General features: G+C 43.6%; 1 protein-coding gene across 4 annotated transcripts in view; it reads right to left on the bottom strand.

The window, feature by feature from the left end:
* The window catches only part of USP22 (ubiquitin specific peptidase 22), a 112,587-nt gene extending 98,136 nt beyond the window's left edge, over window positions 1-14,451 (bottom strand). Inside the window, exon 1 of one of the 4 annotated variants that reach the window (XM_069810376.1) lies at window positions 13,610-14,451. In XM_069810376.1, the coding sequence (XP_069666477.1) occupies window positions 13,610-13,735 (126 nt within the window). In that variant the 5' untranslated portion in view covers window positions 13,736-14,451. The remainder of the gene's footprint in view (window positions 1-13,609) is intronic. The other 3 variants (XM_069810373.1, XM_069810371.1, XM_069810375.1) reach the window with 3 other exon arrangements.
* Window positions 14,452-14,985: the final 534 nt, after the last annotated feature.

The following is a 14,985-nucleotide window of genomic DNA, read 5'->3' as shown; positions in this document are numbered from 1 at the left end:
GGAGTAAACACTGAGTTGAAGCAGACCCTGTAACTAAATTCAGTTTGGAAAAATCTACTTTGTAAAGAAATCAGGGAAGTGCATCTAAAGCTTTTTAATACTGGTTTGTAATGATGAAATGAATGCTGTATTGGCTGGGAAGATCAACCTTCATCCAAGGGGCACAGTTTAGCGTGAAGCATCCACAGACTGGACTCCAGTCTTCTGGGGCAGAGTGCTACCACTTAAGCTCCACTGGACTGCTCTGAAACACGAATTAATTCATACTATTCATAGAGATCACACTTATTGCTGTCATCTATGGTTGATCACTCAGGAGAACAAACAACAAACCAAATCAATCCTAACAAAAACACATTACCCCCCCACTCCCGCAAAATTACAACGGTGCTGAAGTACAAAGTTCTATTTCTAATTCCCCCAGAGCAGCTTGTAAATTATTTCTTACCATACTTTTCTTCCCAGTACTTTGTTACTTCAAGCTAGCATATCTTTCATGGTAAGATTGAAATCACTCATCTTTGCTAACAAAGACAAAATGATGACTCCCAAATCTATGTAATGTCCTACAGGATCACAAAAATACCAGCACTCTGTCTTCAAGAGCAGACATAGATACTATTTGGGTTGGAATATGATAGCCACTGCTTTCTGTGGTCCATTCTCCTTCCAGTTCACTCCTCCAGCACAGATAAATCATTGGAGCAAGGAAGCTACAGGGCACACCCTTCCTTGCCTATTCCCACCAGCATCCATACAGTTCTGCAGGTTGACAAGAGTTTTTTTTTCTCTCAAAGAAAGTAAATTGTTCTTGTGAGGAGAAGGGTCTTTTCACATACTATAATGTTGAGTGTATTAGCTTATTTAAATCAGACACTTGAAATATCTGACCAAAATAGGCTTACGTGCATCAGTTGTTTTGTTGTTTGGTTTGGGGTTTTTTTTCCAGCTACAGTTCAGCATGTTGGGTTGTATCAACTATCTGTGCAGCAAATGCCACCAGAGTAAAATCCAGGCTTGACAGCTATTCTGGGCTGCTGGATTAGAAGTGTTAGCTGCATTAATGGCGCAATGAGAACAAAGTCATCTGCGGCAAGAGAGTGATGAAACACTGGTTAAGCTGGTGTATCTCAGCTCCTCCAGAAAACATCTACTGTTTGAGCAGCCATCAGGTAATATGATTCTTCAAGGAGTTTCACCCATTTACTGTCCTCATCTTCACAAGGTAGAAATTTTCAAACTCATGATTTTTGTGGGGTACATCTTCCACAGGTGAGGCTATTCTGCTGCTGCTGGAAGACTACTCTGACTAAGCTTGTTCTTGAATACAAAAGCGGCCACAGGGTTGAGGTGGACCAGCAGGCCTACCTGAATATAATGCAGTAACACGAACAACAGATTTCAGTGGTATTCTAACAAATATATTTCGTTCAGTAAAAACTATAAAGCAGCTAACCAAATGAAGGGATTAAAACTTCCGTCTTTCATTTTCAGCATGTTTAAAGTTGTCATTTTTGGGCAGTAAAACAAAGAGTTTGGGGTTTTGTTTCAGTTTAATAAAAAATGAAAAAACATGAGCTTTTTCTTGCCTGGATATCTCATAGATAACAGCATTTTTCAGTAGTCAGAAAAAAAACAAAACAGGACAACACATCAGGAAACACCACACTTGCTCACTATTAAGATAATCAAATAAAAAAAAAAAGAGTTATCTGTGTAAGCTATGGAGTGCAACATTTCACAGATACAGTACAGAAGCATAAAGCTAAGAAAAATGTGATTGCTAACACACTCAAAATAGAGCTGAATCCTGTATTATGTATCTCCTCAAAAAAAACCCAAACCACACACCCACAGACCCCCTAATCCGGTCCTTTCCATGGCTGCACCACTACAAGAGTTACTGCATACCACCTCAACCACTTGCCCAAGGATGCCCTGATGAGATTGCACAACTAGCACCTATCCTCGACCCCAGGAAGCACGTTAGGGTTTTACTAGACTGCTGCTTTCTCCTGCTGTCTCCATCTGGCACACCAGTCCTACAGGGCCACAGCCAGCTGGCACAGCTCAGAACAGCCTTCGGGCTGCTCTAGACTACACAAGGAAGTAGGCCAGAGGAAAACCAGTACCATAAAGAGCTAATTTACAATCCCATTATCCCATCATCCTCAACTATATGCAGCATGAACATGATCTAGGCACATGCCCCGTGACCAGATACTTTAAACCAACAAAAAAAAAAGTTAAAACATCTTAACAGAGTTTGATTATAAAAGACAGAAATCTTAACTTAGAGACAGGCCTGTTTAAAGAGGGAAACAAGTGGCTCATAACTTAATTACTTAGAAAAATACTATTCATTTCATTAAATTAAATGTCATATGAAAAGCAGATTTTCTGTAATAGCTGATCACAGATTACAGGCATTCTACGCTCCCTGGTTCATTTATTTTTCACAAGGAAACTGGAGTAGAAGCAAATTATTTACATAGAGGAATAAGTTCTAGTGACGGCGAACAAAAGACAAGCTTCACATATCAGGCTCAGCACACACTACTACATCATGACAGCCTGCAATACTTACAATAGCAGGTACAATCACACAACTGTAGCAGTAACAGAGGTTACTTCACAGAACCTTTCAAATGAAGTTAGTATTAGCCACACTTTACTGAAGAAACCATTAGTACGTAGAGAACATTCAGACACAGTCAATCTGTCAGTGGCAAAGTCCAGAGGAAGGCAGCAGTTGCACACTGGCAGCAGTTGTTACTCAAACTGCCATATGCAGCCTCCAAGCGTCACCACTCAGGTCCTCCCCCATCACCCAGGCACTCCTCCCCTCAAGCTACCAATGCTACAGCTGTTTGTTCAACCCTACGCTGACACATAACACAGAGCCAATTCAGCTGAAATATTATTAAGAGGAGAAAAAAAAATGTTTTTCATCTTTATCTGTTCCTTCTGGTTCACAGCACAATTGCACCAATGCAATACAGCGAATGGTACGACAGCAAGAACAGGCAGCCAAAAGCTGGTAATTCCTTACCCTGTTAAGGAAAGACACACAGACACCCACAGCTGAAGACCTGGATTTCATGTTCCCCACTCACTAGTCTTTGGTGATAATGCACAGAAATGTCCAAATTTCACATCTCTTGCTCTTCTCTGCTAAATCAAATATTGCCCTATGCTGTATCTGAACGGCATTTTTCTCATCCAAACCATCTGCCAATTGCATCACATCCTTGTGTCTCCCTAGTACCCACTAGTTTTAAAATTTTAATTCAAGCTTTCAAAATATGTCAATTTGGGAACTCACCCTCTCCTTAATGTCGTTTTCTTGTGTTCTTTTTACCACTGCTTAAAACAACTTGTCTGCAGAACAGTTTCAACCTACAGGTACAACGTGCTTGGAGAATTAAATTGCTTGCTTTATAAAGAATTGCTATAATAAAGTAATTCTTCAGGTTACCATTAAACTAGAGTTCTGTTTTTCTACAGTCAGACTTCTGCAGTATGCAGCCTGGGACAGACAAAAAACCCCCACCTCCTACTGCCCAAAATCTTTCAGTAAGGGCCTGAAAACTTGCATTCCAATTATGAGATGTTCCTGTGACCTCAGACATACCAGGATCTCTCCCCTCAAGTTTCCTTTTCGTTAAATACTTAACCGCATGGATGAACAAAAGATTTACTTAGTGTCATAAAGCAATTTCTTTTATGCTCCATGTGTATTTTTCATTTTCACACTTGGCACTATTTCACAGATATACAGTGATATACTCCGTATAATTATGAACTTTTGTACCACTCCATTGCACTTCGTGATTTAGGTGCCTTCAATTAGCCAACAAGTGGTTGAGAGCAACTCTTCTGCATGTGCAAGTTTGAATCAATTCTGGTAACTGAATCAATGCAAAAAAATTACAAGGAGATGCAGAAAAGAAATTGGATTTATTGGGGCAACTCTGGAACTTGCACATCAAGAAAAAATATAAGAAGCAGAACTACTATGTGACAAGGAAACACTTCACTAAGGGTAGAAATATAATATTATGCTGGACAAAGTGCAAGATCAATTTCCTTTGGGAACAGCCTCAGAATGACAAGAGAGCCTTGCTCCTCTTTATGCACATAACTGCAATAACTCTTAAAACTATTTTTGCTGCTTTCCTTATTCTGTTCTCCACATCACTGTTAAGATCACCTGACAACCTAAACCACAAAATGTAGTCATGAATGAGCAAAAAACTGAGTGTTAATCATTCAGATAAACATATCCAATAATAAGCTTGGGGGGGGAGGAGGGGGGGTGCTTGCTAAGAGACCATAACAGAAGTCAGCAATATACAGAAAACAAGATTATATGAGAATTTCACCCTGGTCACTAGCTGCCAAAGCAGAACAGCAATCCAGTTTAAGAACAAAACTGGGCAGTAATATGAAGATAATGAAGCACAGCAAAGAAAAACATAAAACTTTAAGACAAATTTTGCATTTGTCACTGCAGGGCACAGGGTCACAAAACCTCACCTAACACAAATGAGGTACTGAAATCAGTCAGCTATCTCAGCTGTCTTCACTTACAAAGTCATCATACATCTGCTGTGCAATAAATCTTACCTTTATTTACCAAGTATATTCTAAAGAAGGTCCCTTAAAATCTGACTTGCATGCAATAACAAGTCTGAATGCACAGGACAGAAGCACAGATACCAGTTAGACAAACTTTATGGAATAACATTAGGTGGTTCAAAGACACAACAAGGGCAAGATTCCCCTTTTTAAAAAAAAAAAAAAACAACAAAAAACAAAAGACAACAGAAATCGGGGTGGGGGGGAGACAAAACTAAAGGTTATAAGCTGCTGTTTTCTCTCCTTGTGCTAACACACACTGAAGTAATAGAATTCAAGTCTGTACTTTATGCAAAACAAAAGCAAAACATACATATAAAAGCCCTGGCAGTCAATTCAGTAAGATGAATCCAAAGCCAAATCCTATTTAAAAAAAGGCTACTTGGATGCATGAACTTCTGAGTGACAAGCGAAGCAATCACCACAAATGGAACTCAGTGCCACATGAGTATTTGATACTCCATCATGCCCATCACTTCACTATATTCAAATACTGCAGGGTCTTTCATGCATTTAGGCAAAAATAAAGTTGTTGCTAATTTTGTAACTTTTACTCTTTGGATTTATACATACAACTTTTTAAGTTGTGGATTAACACACACACACACACGTATATATGGATGAAAACTTCGTTTAATATAGTAGTGCAAGAGTTGCAACACAGAACTCCAGATTAAGATGCTAATGAAAAAGAAGATATATTCTCATAATCTCTTAACTGAAGTGTAGATTAATCATCTCTGCAATTTAATTCTACATAAATACAACTCACTGAATTTATGAATAATTATATTTTTACATCTTACATGTATGCACAGAAGAGCTCAGCTTTGTGTGCAAACCAGCTGTCACACTGCAGAACCAGCATGGTATAAGAACTAGACTATGTAAGCGTAGTTAAACCTAGGTTCTCTTTTCAGACTTACTACGAAGGCAGCATGTTTAGCAAGCTGCTTCTCACTACTACTTTTAATATGAGGATATTTAATATATTTGACATGTTTAATGTCGGAATTTGTTACAGGACATGAGAACTTGCACTAGCTGCAATATTTATGCTAAAAAGACACTAGTGGGTTTTTTTTAAGTGTGTTGAAAACAACTTTTGTTACCCTATCCACTTTTTCCTTTTTTTTTTTTTTTAAGTTTCACCTTGTCTAATACCCAATTTTTTTATTCAATGACAAATTTAGTACACTGTAGACCTTCACAGAAATATTTCCCAGGGATATGCTGACATCACCAGTGATACCATGCAAAAGGTAGACAAGTAGAGCCATGTTAATTTCAAGCTCCATTAAACACAGGAAAGAAAGAAGGAGAAGGGGGGAAAAAGTTATCTTTACCAACTTGGAAAAGCAGCAGAAACAGACAGAAAAAAAAAAAGGATATTTATTAGTGTTACATATAACTGACAGGTTTAAAAAAAAAAACAAAAAAACAAAACCAAAACACCCTCTTGCATAACATTCTACGTAAGTAGAGAACTGAAAAAACTCAAGTATTTGCTGCATTTCACACACAAAAGAACCTGACAAGATAAGAGTACTTGCCTCTCATCAGTTACCAGCTGATAAAGTGAATCTCAGGTTACTTTGAGTCAACTGGTGTCTGGTAGCAGTTCACTTTACTGATTGTCAAATAAGTCTTGAAATAGATAAAATTATTCTTTTTCTTAAAAGAGAGAGATCAACATGGTGGAACCTGTCCTAGCACTAAAGTAAACCACAGAGCATTCTGGAGTTGCTATGCAAGTTCCATTAATGTGGTACCGCTGCTCAGAAAAAAGGTGTTCTGAACCGAATAGAATGCAGGTTAATTTTGCAATGAGTAAGTCTTTACAACACTGATAATATTACTAGCTAATACAGCAAGGTTCTTAACTTGAATTAAGCAGAGTTTACATACAGGACAGCCAAATCAATATGTAGAAGAACACAAGTAACAAGACAGAGCTTTCATCCAGTCAGAACAGATCTATCAGCTTCTAGAACTGCTGCTGCTAAGAAAAGGTTCCCAATTCAGGCCTCTTGGATAACATATGGCTCTCCCAATGCTCCAGCACTGCTTGCTGACAACACAGTCCAGGATAACATAATAAACTGTAATGTCATCACAGCATTTCACCCAGTTAGCTCCATCGCCCATAGGTTAACAAGAGATTGGAGATAGCTGCTCTAGGCAGCTCTTTCTGTCCGTGTCTAGAAAGGGTCTAACAGTGATGGCTCTCTGCATGGTTAAAAAAAAAAATTACTTTTAAAAAATATAGTTCTAGTAAGTCCAGCAAAATGCATACAGGTCACCTTCAGTTTGCCTTTCTTGTGATGCCACTATAATTGATATATAAGCAAGAGTACATATGTATCTCCTCACCTTAGATGCTGCCACATGCTACAGACACATTATAAATAGTTGGAGAACCATGGGAATACAAGTATTAAAAACCTCAAACCCAACGCTTTCAAGTAGCTATCAGTCAAATGAAATGGAAAGGTGTGGCTGATAAAAAGAGTCCTCCATCTACCAGGAAAAGGACATCAAGAAACCATAGTTCCAAGTTAGTCACACATAAACAGGAAAAAGTATGGGTGCTAGGTTTAATGTGAGAAACATGAGCTTTTAAAACCAAGTTAATCTTTCTCTGGTTTAAAACAAATCGGCCACCGTTGGGAATCAAACAGTTGCAACAGCACTTCTTACAAAGCAGGATCCCCAGAGTACATCCCAAAGGAAAACATACTTTTTTTTTCCCTTTTTTTTTTTTTTTTCAGACTCAAGTAGTAGTAAGTCAGGAGAAGGGGAGTCAGCAATTCACAAGCAGGCAGCTTCCACTATCAATCAGTCAGTAGCATTTGCCCGTCGATTTGTTACTGCAGTTACTAAGACAGAAAATCCTCAAATGAAAGAAGGAGAGCAGAAGATCTGAAACTCATTTGCAGCTCTGGTTTCATGTTAACGCTACAGATTAAGGCCTGAAACAAAAATGAGGATATCAGCTAACCTTTGTTTGGGGTTTAAAGCTTTGATGGCTTAAAATAAAGCTCAACAGATAGTCCAGCAAATCAAACAAAGCCATTCCACTCTGCTCACCTTCACACTACTAGCTCTCATTCTAGTTTTAAAGCTTTCAACATTTTCAGCATCAAGCAAATAAGATCGTTGACTGCAGACAAAATTAAAGAGATGCTACAACTGCTCCTGACCAACAACTTGGCTGTTAGCAAGCCTTAACTGCTCCTAAGACTACAGAAAAAAAAAAACCAAAAAGAAGCCTTCTTGTCTAGCATATCCCTATTTTTTTTCCTTTGTCAGCTTGTGCAGATCCATCTTCTTTCTCTGCAACAGGGAACAAACAAAAGTATGGGAAAAACTGCATTTATTGTGCTCGTTTGTCTCTCCATCCGTGTTAAAAAAAAAGAGAACGAAATAGTTCCAATACAACTATTATACATGAGTCAGCTTCAATGACAGAGATCTGTGTAACCTTTAAATGAGACTGTAAGTGTTGACCTGAGAGAGGTATGAGCAAGTGCTCAGTTAAGTCCTGATGGTTCAGATCTCACAACTCAAGAATTGCTATTCACCACCTTGCACCTCATGGCACAAGACTAATTCCTAACCTTTGGCCCAGAAACCAACCATTTCTTTAAAAAAAACATGGTAGAGGATACAAAACAAGGATTAACACCACTAGGAAGGGGAAGGTCTTGTGTTATATTCTTCTTCGGTGCCAAAGACATAAGCTCAGTGGAGCATCCTCAATCTGGCTCGTCCCACATATGCAAGGCTCTGCCGTGTACGGAGCTAAAATCTCATGTCTGGATATCTCTCACACCAAAGATTGTGTCTTCACACCAAGAGAAAAGAGAATATTACCTTCAGCAGGTCTAAGGACTTTTTTACTCCTTAGAGGTTAAGAACTAAGGAAGATTGTTCAGGTATGAAACCGGAGACCTCCTGAACAATGAAGCTTGCAGTCGATTTTGACACTTCTTATGGTCTTTTAGGGAGAAGGTAGTCCCCACAACACATGGCAAAGAAGAACATCCTTCCTGAGTGAATCAGACAGTTCACATAGGCAGCCAAAGCAGAGTATGCAGCTGAAAAAGAGACATGCCTCTTGAATCCTGGACTCCTCTTTCAAATTCTCCACAGGATTTGTAATCCAGAAGTTTGGTGCATATGCTAAAAACGTTAAAGAAAAACAAGCTAAGATTTCCTTATTAATTTAAGCAATCAAAACACCGAGCCTGAGAAGGCGGCACAGCCTGGTAAGGTTCCTTGCCCATCTGTTATGGTACAAAGCAAATCGCCTAAGCGACACTTCCCTGTTCCTGGACAGGTATATGGGGCAAGGCTGCAAAGGGAGAAAGAAAGCCAAGTGAGCAAGCATGCCTCAACAGGCATCAAATGAAAAGTTCCACCATTAGCTTACCCTGTGACTGCAAGGTCATTTTAGCAAGAACTAAACACGATGATTTAGACTGAACCACAACACTTGCTACTGAAAACACGACATGGCATTTATTTGCTAAGATACTATTAAGCTTTTCCTACTTTGAAAGTTAGAAAATGAACCAGAGTAATTTCAGTTTTATGTATCTATGAATCAGTTATCTGTCAAATATTATAAGGAACGAAGGACTGAAGTCGCAAGTACATGGGGAGAAGGATACCTGAAGAAAGGTCATCACCTATGTAAGAAAATATTACTTCATATCTGAAAGCATCAGTCTGGAGGGTCCATGTAAAGAGAGAATAATGGAAAAAACAACACCAGCTCTCAAACAGGAAGAAATATGCTAGAATGCACCCGCTGTCAATGAGAGTGTACAACCCCTGACAGGCAATTATTCTTTGATCTATTGGCAGAAGCACAGAACAAACATTCTGAAATTCCAGATAGGACCTTGTGCATATCATGACTGTGGTCATGATGAGCAGTTTACTTTTATCATCAAGAACCTTTTCAGAACAGTGATAATAAGAACCATTCAGAACAAGAAAGACAGTTTTCCTCCAAGGTGTATAGTCCAGTAAGACAGAATTTAATTGTAAATTCCGCTGCCCTTCAAGCACTGAAACCATTACTTACCAACTCCTCCTAGACACAAAGATGCATCTACATGTCTAATTGCTCACTGATGGGAACCAAAAACTATATTCAGCACTGCAAAAGAGATTTTTCTCATCTGTAATTCTAAAAGAATAAGCAAAGCGTTTGAAGTGTGACCCTACAGAAAAATGGAAAAAGCTGACACGAAGGGCTGGCCTAAGTCTTTTTAGCATCCTCTGTCTGTCCTGTAATTCCTGAATGGGGGGTAGTGGTGTCAAATTTAAGGACCTCTTATACAGTATTACTTAATTAAGTGTGAGGTAATTTCCACATCAAAATATTCAAGGTAAAGTCCACGACCTACAGAAACATGAGCTTTGCCATCAACTTATTAAACAGATTCTAGCGATCACAAATTAAAAATCAAGAGTTACAGGTCAAAGTCCTGAAGCCAAGACAGTCAACCCTGATTTTGTGCCACTTCACATACAACTTAAGCCCTGAAATCTAGTTCCAACTTTTAATCACAATTATTACAAATTTAAGAGTCATTCATCAGATTTCTCCTACTGTCCCTTTTCCTGTTCCACTCTTCAAACAGTGTGACAGACAAGTTTTTGTCTTCGCTTAGGCTTTCCCATCAGCAACACATTTACACCATGGCAAAGCCTTTGCCTAGAACACCATGTACTACGACGGCTGCACTTTACTACTTAAGCCAAGATGCAGAGAGGTGAGGCAAGCTACAGCCTTGCTCCTTCGCGTAGATAAAATGATGCACCATGACGACAGCTCAAATCCTGGCACAGACGAGGCTTCAGAAGCAAACATACACCTAAAACCTTCACCAGAATTCCAGTACCTACAAAGATACATACATAATTACCTCTCGCTTCTGACTGAGAATTCAAATACGTGTTCAGGAGATAGCTTTCCAACTACAAACTGTCCTTTACAGCTATTCTATTCAAAATGCTAGCTGCAAAGCATACTGAACTGAGAGCTGAAGCTCATAAAAGCTTATTCGCAGAAAAGGTACGTATTAAAAACGAATAGCAAACAGCAAGCAGCATTAAAATGGTCTTCCAAAGCATAATGCAGCAGGCAGTGTAAGTAAAGCAGGAGGAATGGACACTTTCTGCCCCCTGCAGTTTCCATTGCCATCTAGATTTTTAAGACAGCCTTAGAAAGGATAGTACGTTACCATTCTAGAAACCTAACAATTTACATCAGGCTATCACCAGACAGCCAAGACATTTTTTACAGCTAGGTTCATCTGACTAACAGTTAAACTGACCAATGCTTCCCACTAACGATCAACTACATATGTCGAACGCTTGCTGCGATGAATGATGCGATTGTCCTTGGTTTTGCAACAGAGAAGAAAACCACCTTTTATCAAACCTTTAATTTGACCTCATCGTTTTGATTAGGAGTAAGAACAAGAATCCTCACCAATAAATAGGTACTCTTCAGCAGCCAGAGCTATGCTCCTAAAATATATATATACACATACATAATGTATGTATAGATAAAATATTGAAGGACAAAGGATTGTTTTCTAGTTACTAGACTATAAACATGCCTCTGAACAGAAAACAGCATTTATCAGATTTTACATGTAAAACTGTAAGGTATACATACGGACAGAGAATTTCAGTAAAGAAAAATTCCATGGAAGAAGGTCTCATGTTCATATGCAGGAGAGGTAAGTACCGTAACTGTTGTTTATATACTTTCTTCAATCTTTATGAATATAGACTGGGAATTGAACCCCAAATTCAGCTAGCCAAAATGTTTCCCTGTATGTGATCACATACTCCCACATACTTCATGTTGGCTGAATTCAGGAATCCAACTATTTTCAGACTGGTAACCTGCTTAAAAAAAGGGGGAGGAAAAAAAAGGCATTTTTAGCATGTATTTGGAAAACTGATGTTTTCCATGGGATGATAGGTAATTTTGTAACAATCCTGTTCTGCTTTAAGAGCCTGGCTCTGCAAAGAGGAAGTGAGAACAGATTGATTACAATGGAATATTATTTATTTCCAGCTGTTTTTTCAAGCAACAATGAACATATCACTACCATTAGATTTCAGAAGAAAAAACCCGAACTGTTGCAGCATACAAATGGTATGCAGGTTACAAAGGATGCTCCATGTTTAAAAAAAAAAAAAGCGCTAAAGTGGTAATTTTGCTAATGAAATTTTATTTTCACTCTTCCACATAACACTTGATTTATATTTGTCTGAGACTTCTTACCTCACTTGTCATTTTTTTCTTCCACAGCACATGTACCTTTTTTCCTCCATTTAAGCTCTAAGTACCACATATGACATGCCAATTTGTATTTTGACACACAAAGACTAAATAAAACCAGATTTTGACTAATATACTTCATAATATTGACTTGTAGGTGATTATAAATTCTGAAAACAAGTTTGACTATATTTTGCAGGGCCATCAATTAACTAAATACATTTAAAACATACTTCTTCTCAGATTCCATTTCTTCCTCTTTAAGTAAAAAACTGGAAAACTGGATTGTCCCGAGAACATAAATGGAACACAGAAACACGGTTAGCCACCTCACCCCTGAAGTATATCTTTCATACTCTAGTTCTATTATGAATAATAAGCTGAGCAGCTTAATGCAAAGCAACTGGGATCAGAAAGTTTTCAATGGGTTACTTCAACACAAACAGTCTGTGCTGTCCCAAAACCCAAGTTTTGCTACGTGTAGCTGTTGCGCTCCCCTCTTCAGTCATGAATATGATGACTGATAGAAATCTGCCAAGTCACTTTGAAGCAAAAACTAGTTGATTCTAGGGAAAAACAGTAATTAGTTGCATAGTCAAGAGAGAAGTCCTCCAGAAACATGCATGTGGATAGGGATGTAATTTTAGAAGATATGTGGGGAAAAGTGCTCTTCCTCTCGCATTTTGCCTCATTAACACGGATTTTTTTTCCTGCTGTTTCCCTGCGCAGTGCATGCCCCGAGCCCCAACACGCTCCGAGAGCAAACTCCCCTCTCCCCTTCCCTGTCCTCCAGACTCAACCAGATCCCTTTCTCCCCCCGGCCCCACTACAGCAGGAATCCCCTTTCCCAAGTGGATTACCACAACGAGCACCTTTCTTTTTTTAAGGGGGAAAAAAAAAAAAAAAGTAAACCAGTTTCCCCGCCCCTCCGGGACCCGCAGACTCGCTCCCAGCCATTGTGCCTCCCCGCCTGCCCCACGCACACGCCGCCGTGCTCCGGGTGGCCCGGCCGCAACCCCCCCCCTCCAGGCACAAAGCTCCGCCGCAGACCGGACGTGCCCGTTGCCCCGGGCCTCCCCTCCCCTCCCCCCCCCCCCCCCCGCCGCCGTATTCCGGGAAACCCTCGCTGCCTCCCGCACCTCCGGGAGGTAGGCGGCGGCGCTGCGGGAACAACCCCGCTGCGGATAAACCGTCCCCACCGCCGGGGCAGGTGGCAGGGAGGAAGGCCCCACCGGCGGGAGCCAGGGTTTGGCTTGTCTCCTCCATCCCGGTGACCGGCCTTGCTGTAACACCCCCCCCCGCCGAGGCCGGAGACACCGACCGCTTCCTCCTCCTTCCCCCCCGCCTCCGCCGCCAGCGTGCCGGAGCCCGGGCCCCTTCCCTGCCGGCGGGGCGGGGACGGGGGAGGCCCGGGCCCACCTGCCCCGTGGGGAAGAAGGAAGGAAGGAGGGAGGGAGGGAAGGAAGGAGGGCGGACGAGGGACCCCTCCCCGCGCCCGCGGGCAGGCCGAGGCGGCGGAGTGCGTGTGAGCGGCGGAGGGCGGGCGGGCGGGTCGGGGGAGGGAGGGAGGGGAAGGGACGGGATCGCGCGTGTGGGGAAGGGAAGGGAAAGGAAAGGAAGGGAAGGGGGGTGGATGCGAGCCGCCCCCGGTACCTTGCGCTTCCTGGTCTCGGCCGAGCCGCTCCACACGAAGCACTGGTAAATCGCCCGTAGGTTCTGCTTCCAGTTCTCCACCTTGAAGCCGGTCACATGGCAGCACCCGGCCGCCGGCGGACTCATGTCAGACCCCCCCACATCAATCCGCCCGCAAACGGGCCGGGCCGGCGGGCAGCGAGCCGGCCCCTTCCCCCCCTCCGCAGCAAACCGCACCGACACGGAGACACGGGAGACGCGGGCACGGGCCGGGGCGGCCGCTCACCGCCTCCCACCCCCCCCCCAGCCGCCCGCCCTCAGGGGCTCCGGCCCCTCACGCCGCCGCCCTGCCGCGCGGCCTCCGCCGCCCCCGCCGGCTGCTGTGGGGGCGCGGGGAGCGGCTGGCACATAGAGCCGGGGCTCCGCGCCGCCACGGCCCCCCCCACCCCCTTTCCCCGGCTCCGAACAAAAGCGCGGCGGCGACGGGCGGGCAGCGCGCACTCCCTCTCGCCCGCCCTCTCCCTCACACACAAAGATGGGGTTCTCTGAGGCGAGGAGGAGGAGGAGGAGGAGGGAGGCGGCTGGAGCGGCCGCTGCCGCCCCCGGAGTGGCCGCCGCTCCCTTCTACCTCATAGAGGCCGCTGTGGAAAGCGGCGGGCGGAGGGGAAGGGGAGGGAGGGGGGTGGGGGGGGCGGCGGCGGCGACCCTGGCCGCGGTGTGAGCGAGCGTGTGTGGGGAAGGGGGCGAGTCTCCGCCCGCCGCCGCTCCTGCTCCCCCAGCCGGCCGCCCGCTCGGCTCTTGTCTCTTTAAACCGCCCCCCCCCGCCTCCTTCGTCGTCTCCTTCCTCCTCCTCCTCCTCCTCCTCCTCCTCGCCCGCAACCCCCCCCCCCTCCGCCCGCCGTGAGCAATGGTCCGAGCCGCTAACTCAACCTAGCCCGCCAGGCCCGGAGTGGGACAGACCAACGGGGAAGGGGCGGTAGGTGCGCCCCCTCTGCCCCGCCACCCTGGGGGGAGGGAGCCGGAGGGGGAAAGGAGCGCGGCAATTGGTCCCCCCGCCTGTCACTCCGCCGCTGAGGTGTCCTTCCCTAGCGTCTCATTGGTTTCTTTCCCTTTCTTCTCCCCCCTCCACCCTTCCTACCTAGCATTTCCCCCTGCCGGAAAGGGGCGGGAAGGGCTCGGCCGATTGATAGGACATCCGGCCAACAGAGAGAAGGGGCGGGGCCTGCGTGGCGAGTCTTGCGGCGGGACTGGCCGAAACGCTCGTCACTCACGTTCCAAGGCGAAGGGATTGGCGAGGGCCGGCTGAGGGGGCGGTCCCCTCCCAGCAGCAGCCTGCGCTGTGGGGGCAGCGCTGCTGTCACATCCGCTGGTGCCGGCTGTGTCGCTGCTCCCTCAGT

Source organism: Haliaeetus albicilla, chromosome 22 (assembly GCF_947461875.1).
Source record: "Haliaeetus albicilla chromosome 22, bHalAlb1.1, whole genome shotgun sequence".
In the NCBI taxonomy this organism is placed as follows: domain Eukaryota; kingdom Metazoa; phylum Chordata; class Aves; order Accipitriformes; family Accipitridae; genus Haliaeetus; species Haliaeetus albicilla.
The sequence above is the reverse complement of the archived record's forward strand: the minus strand, read 5'-3'. Positions and strand labels throughout refer to the sequence as shown.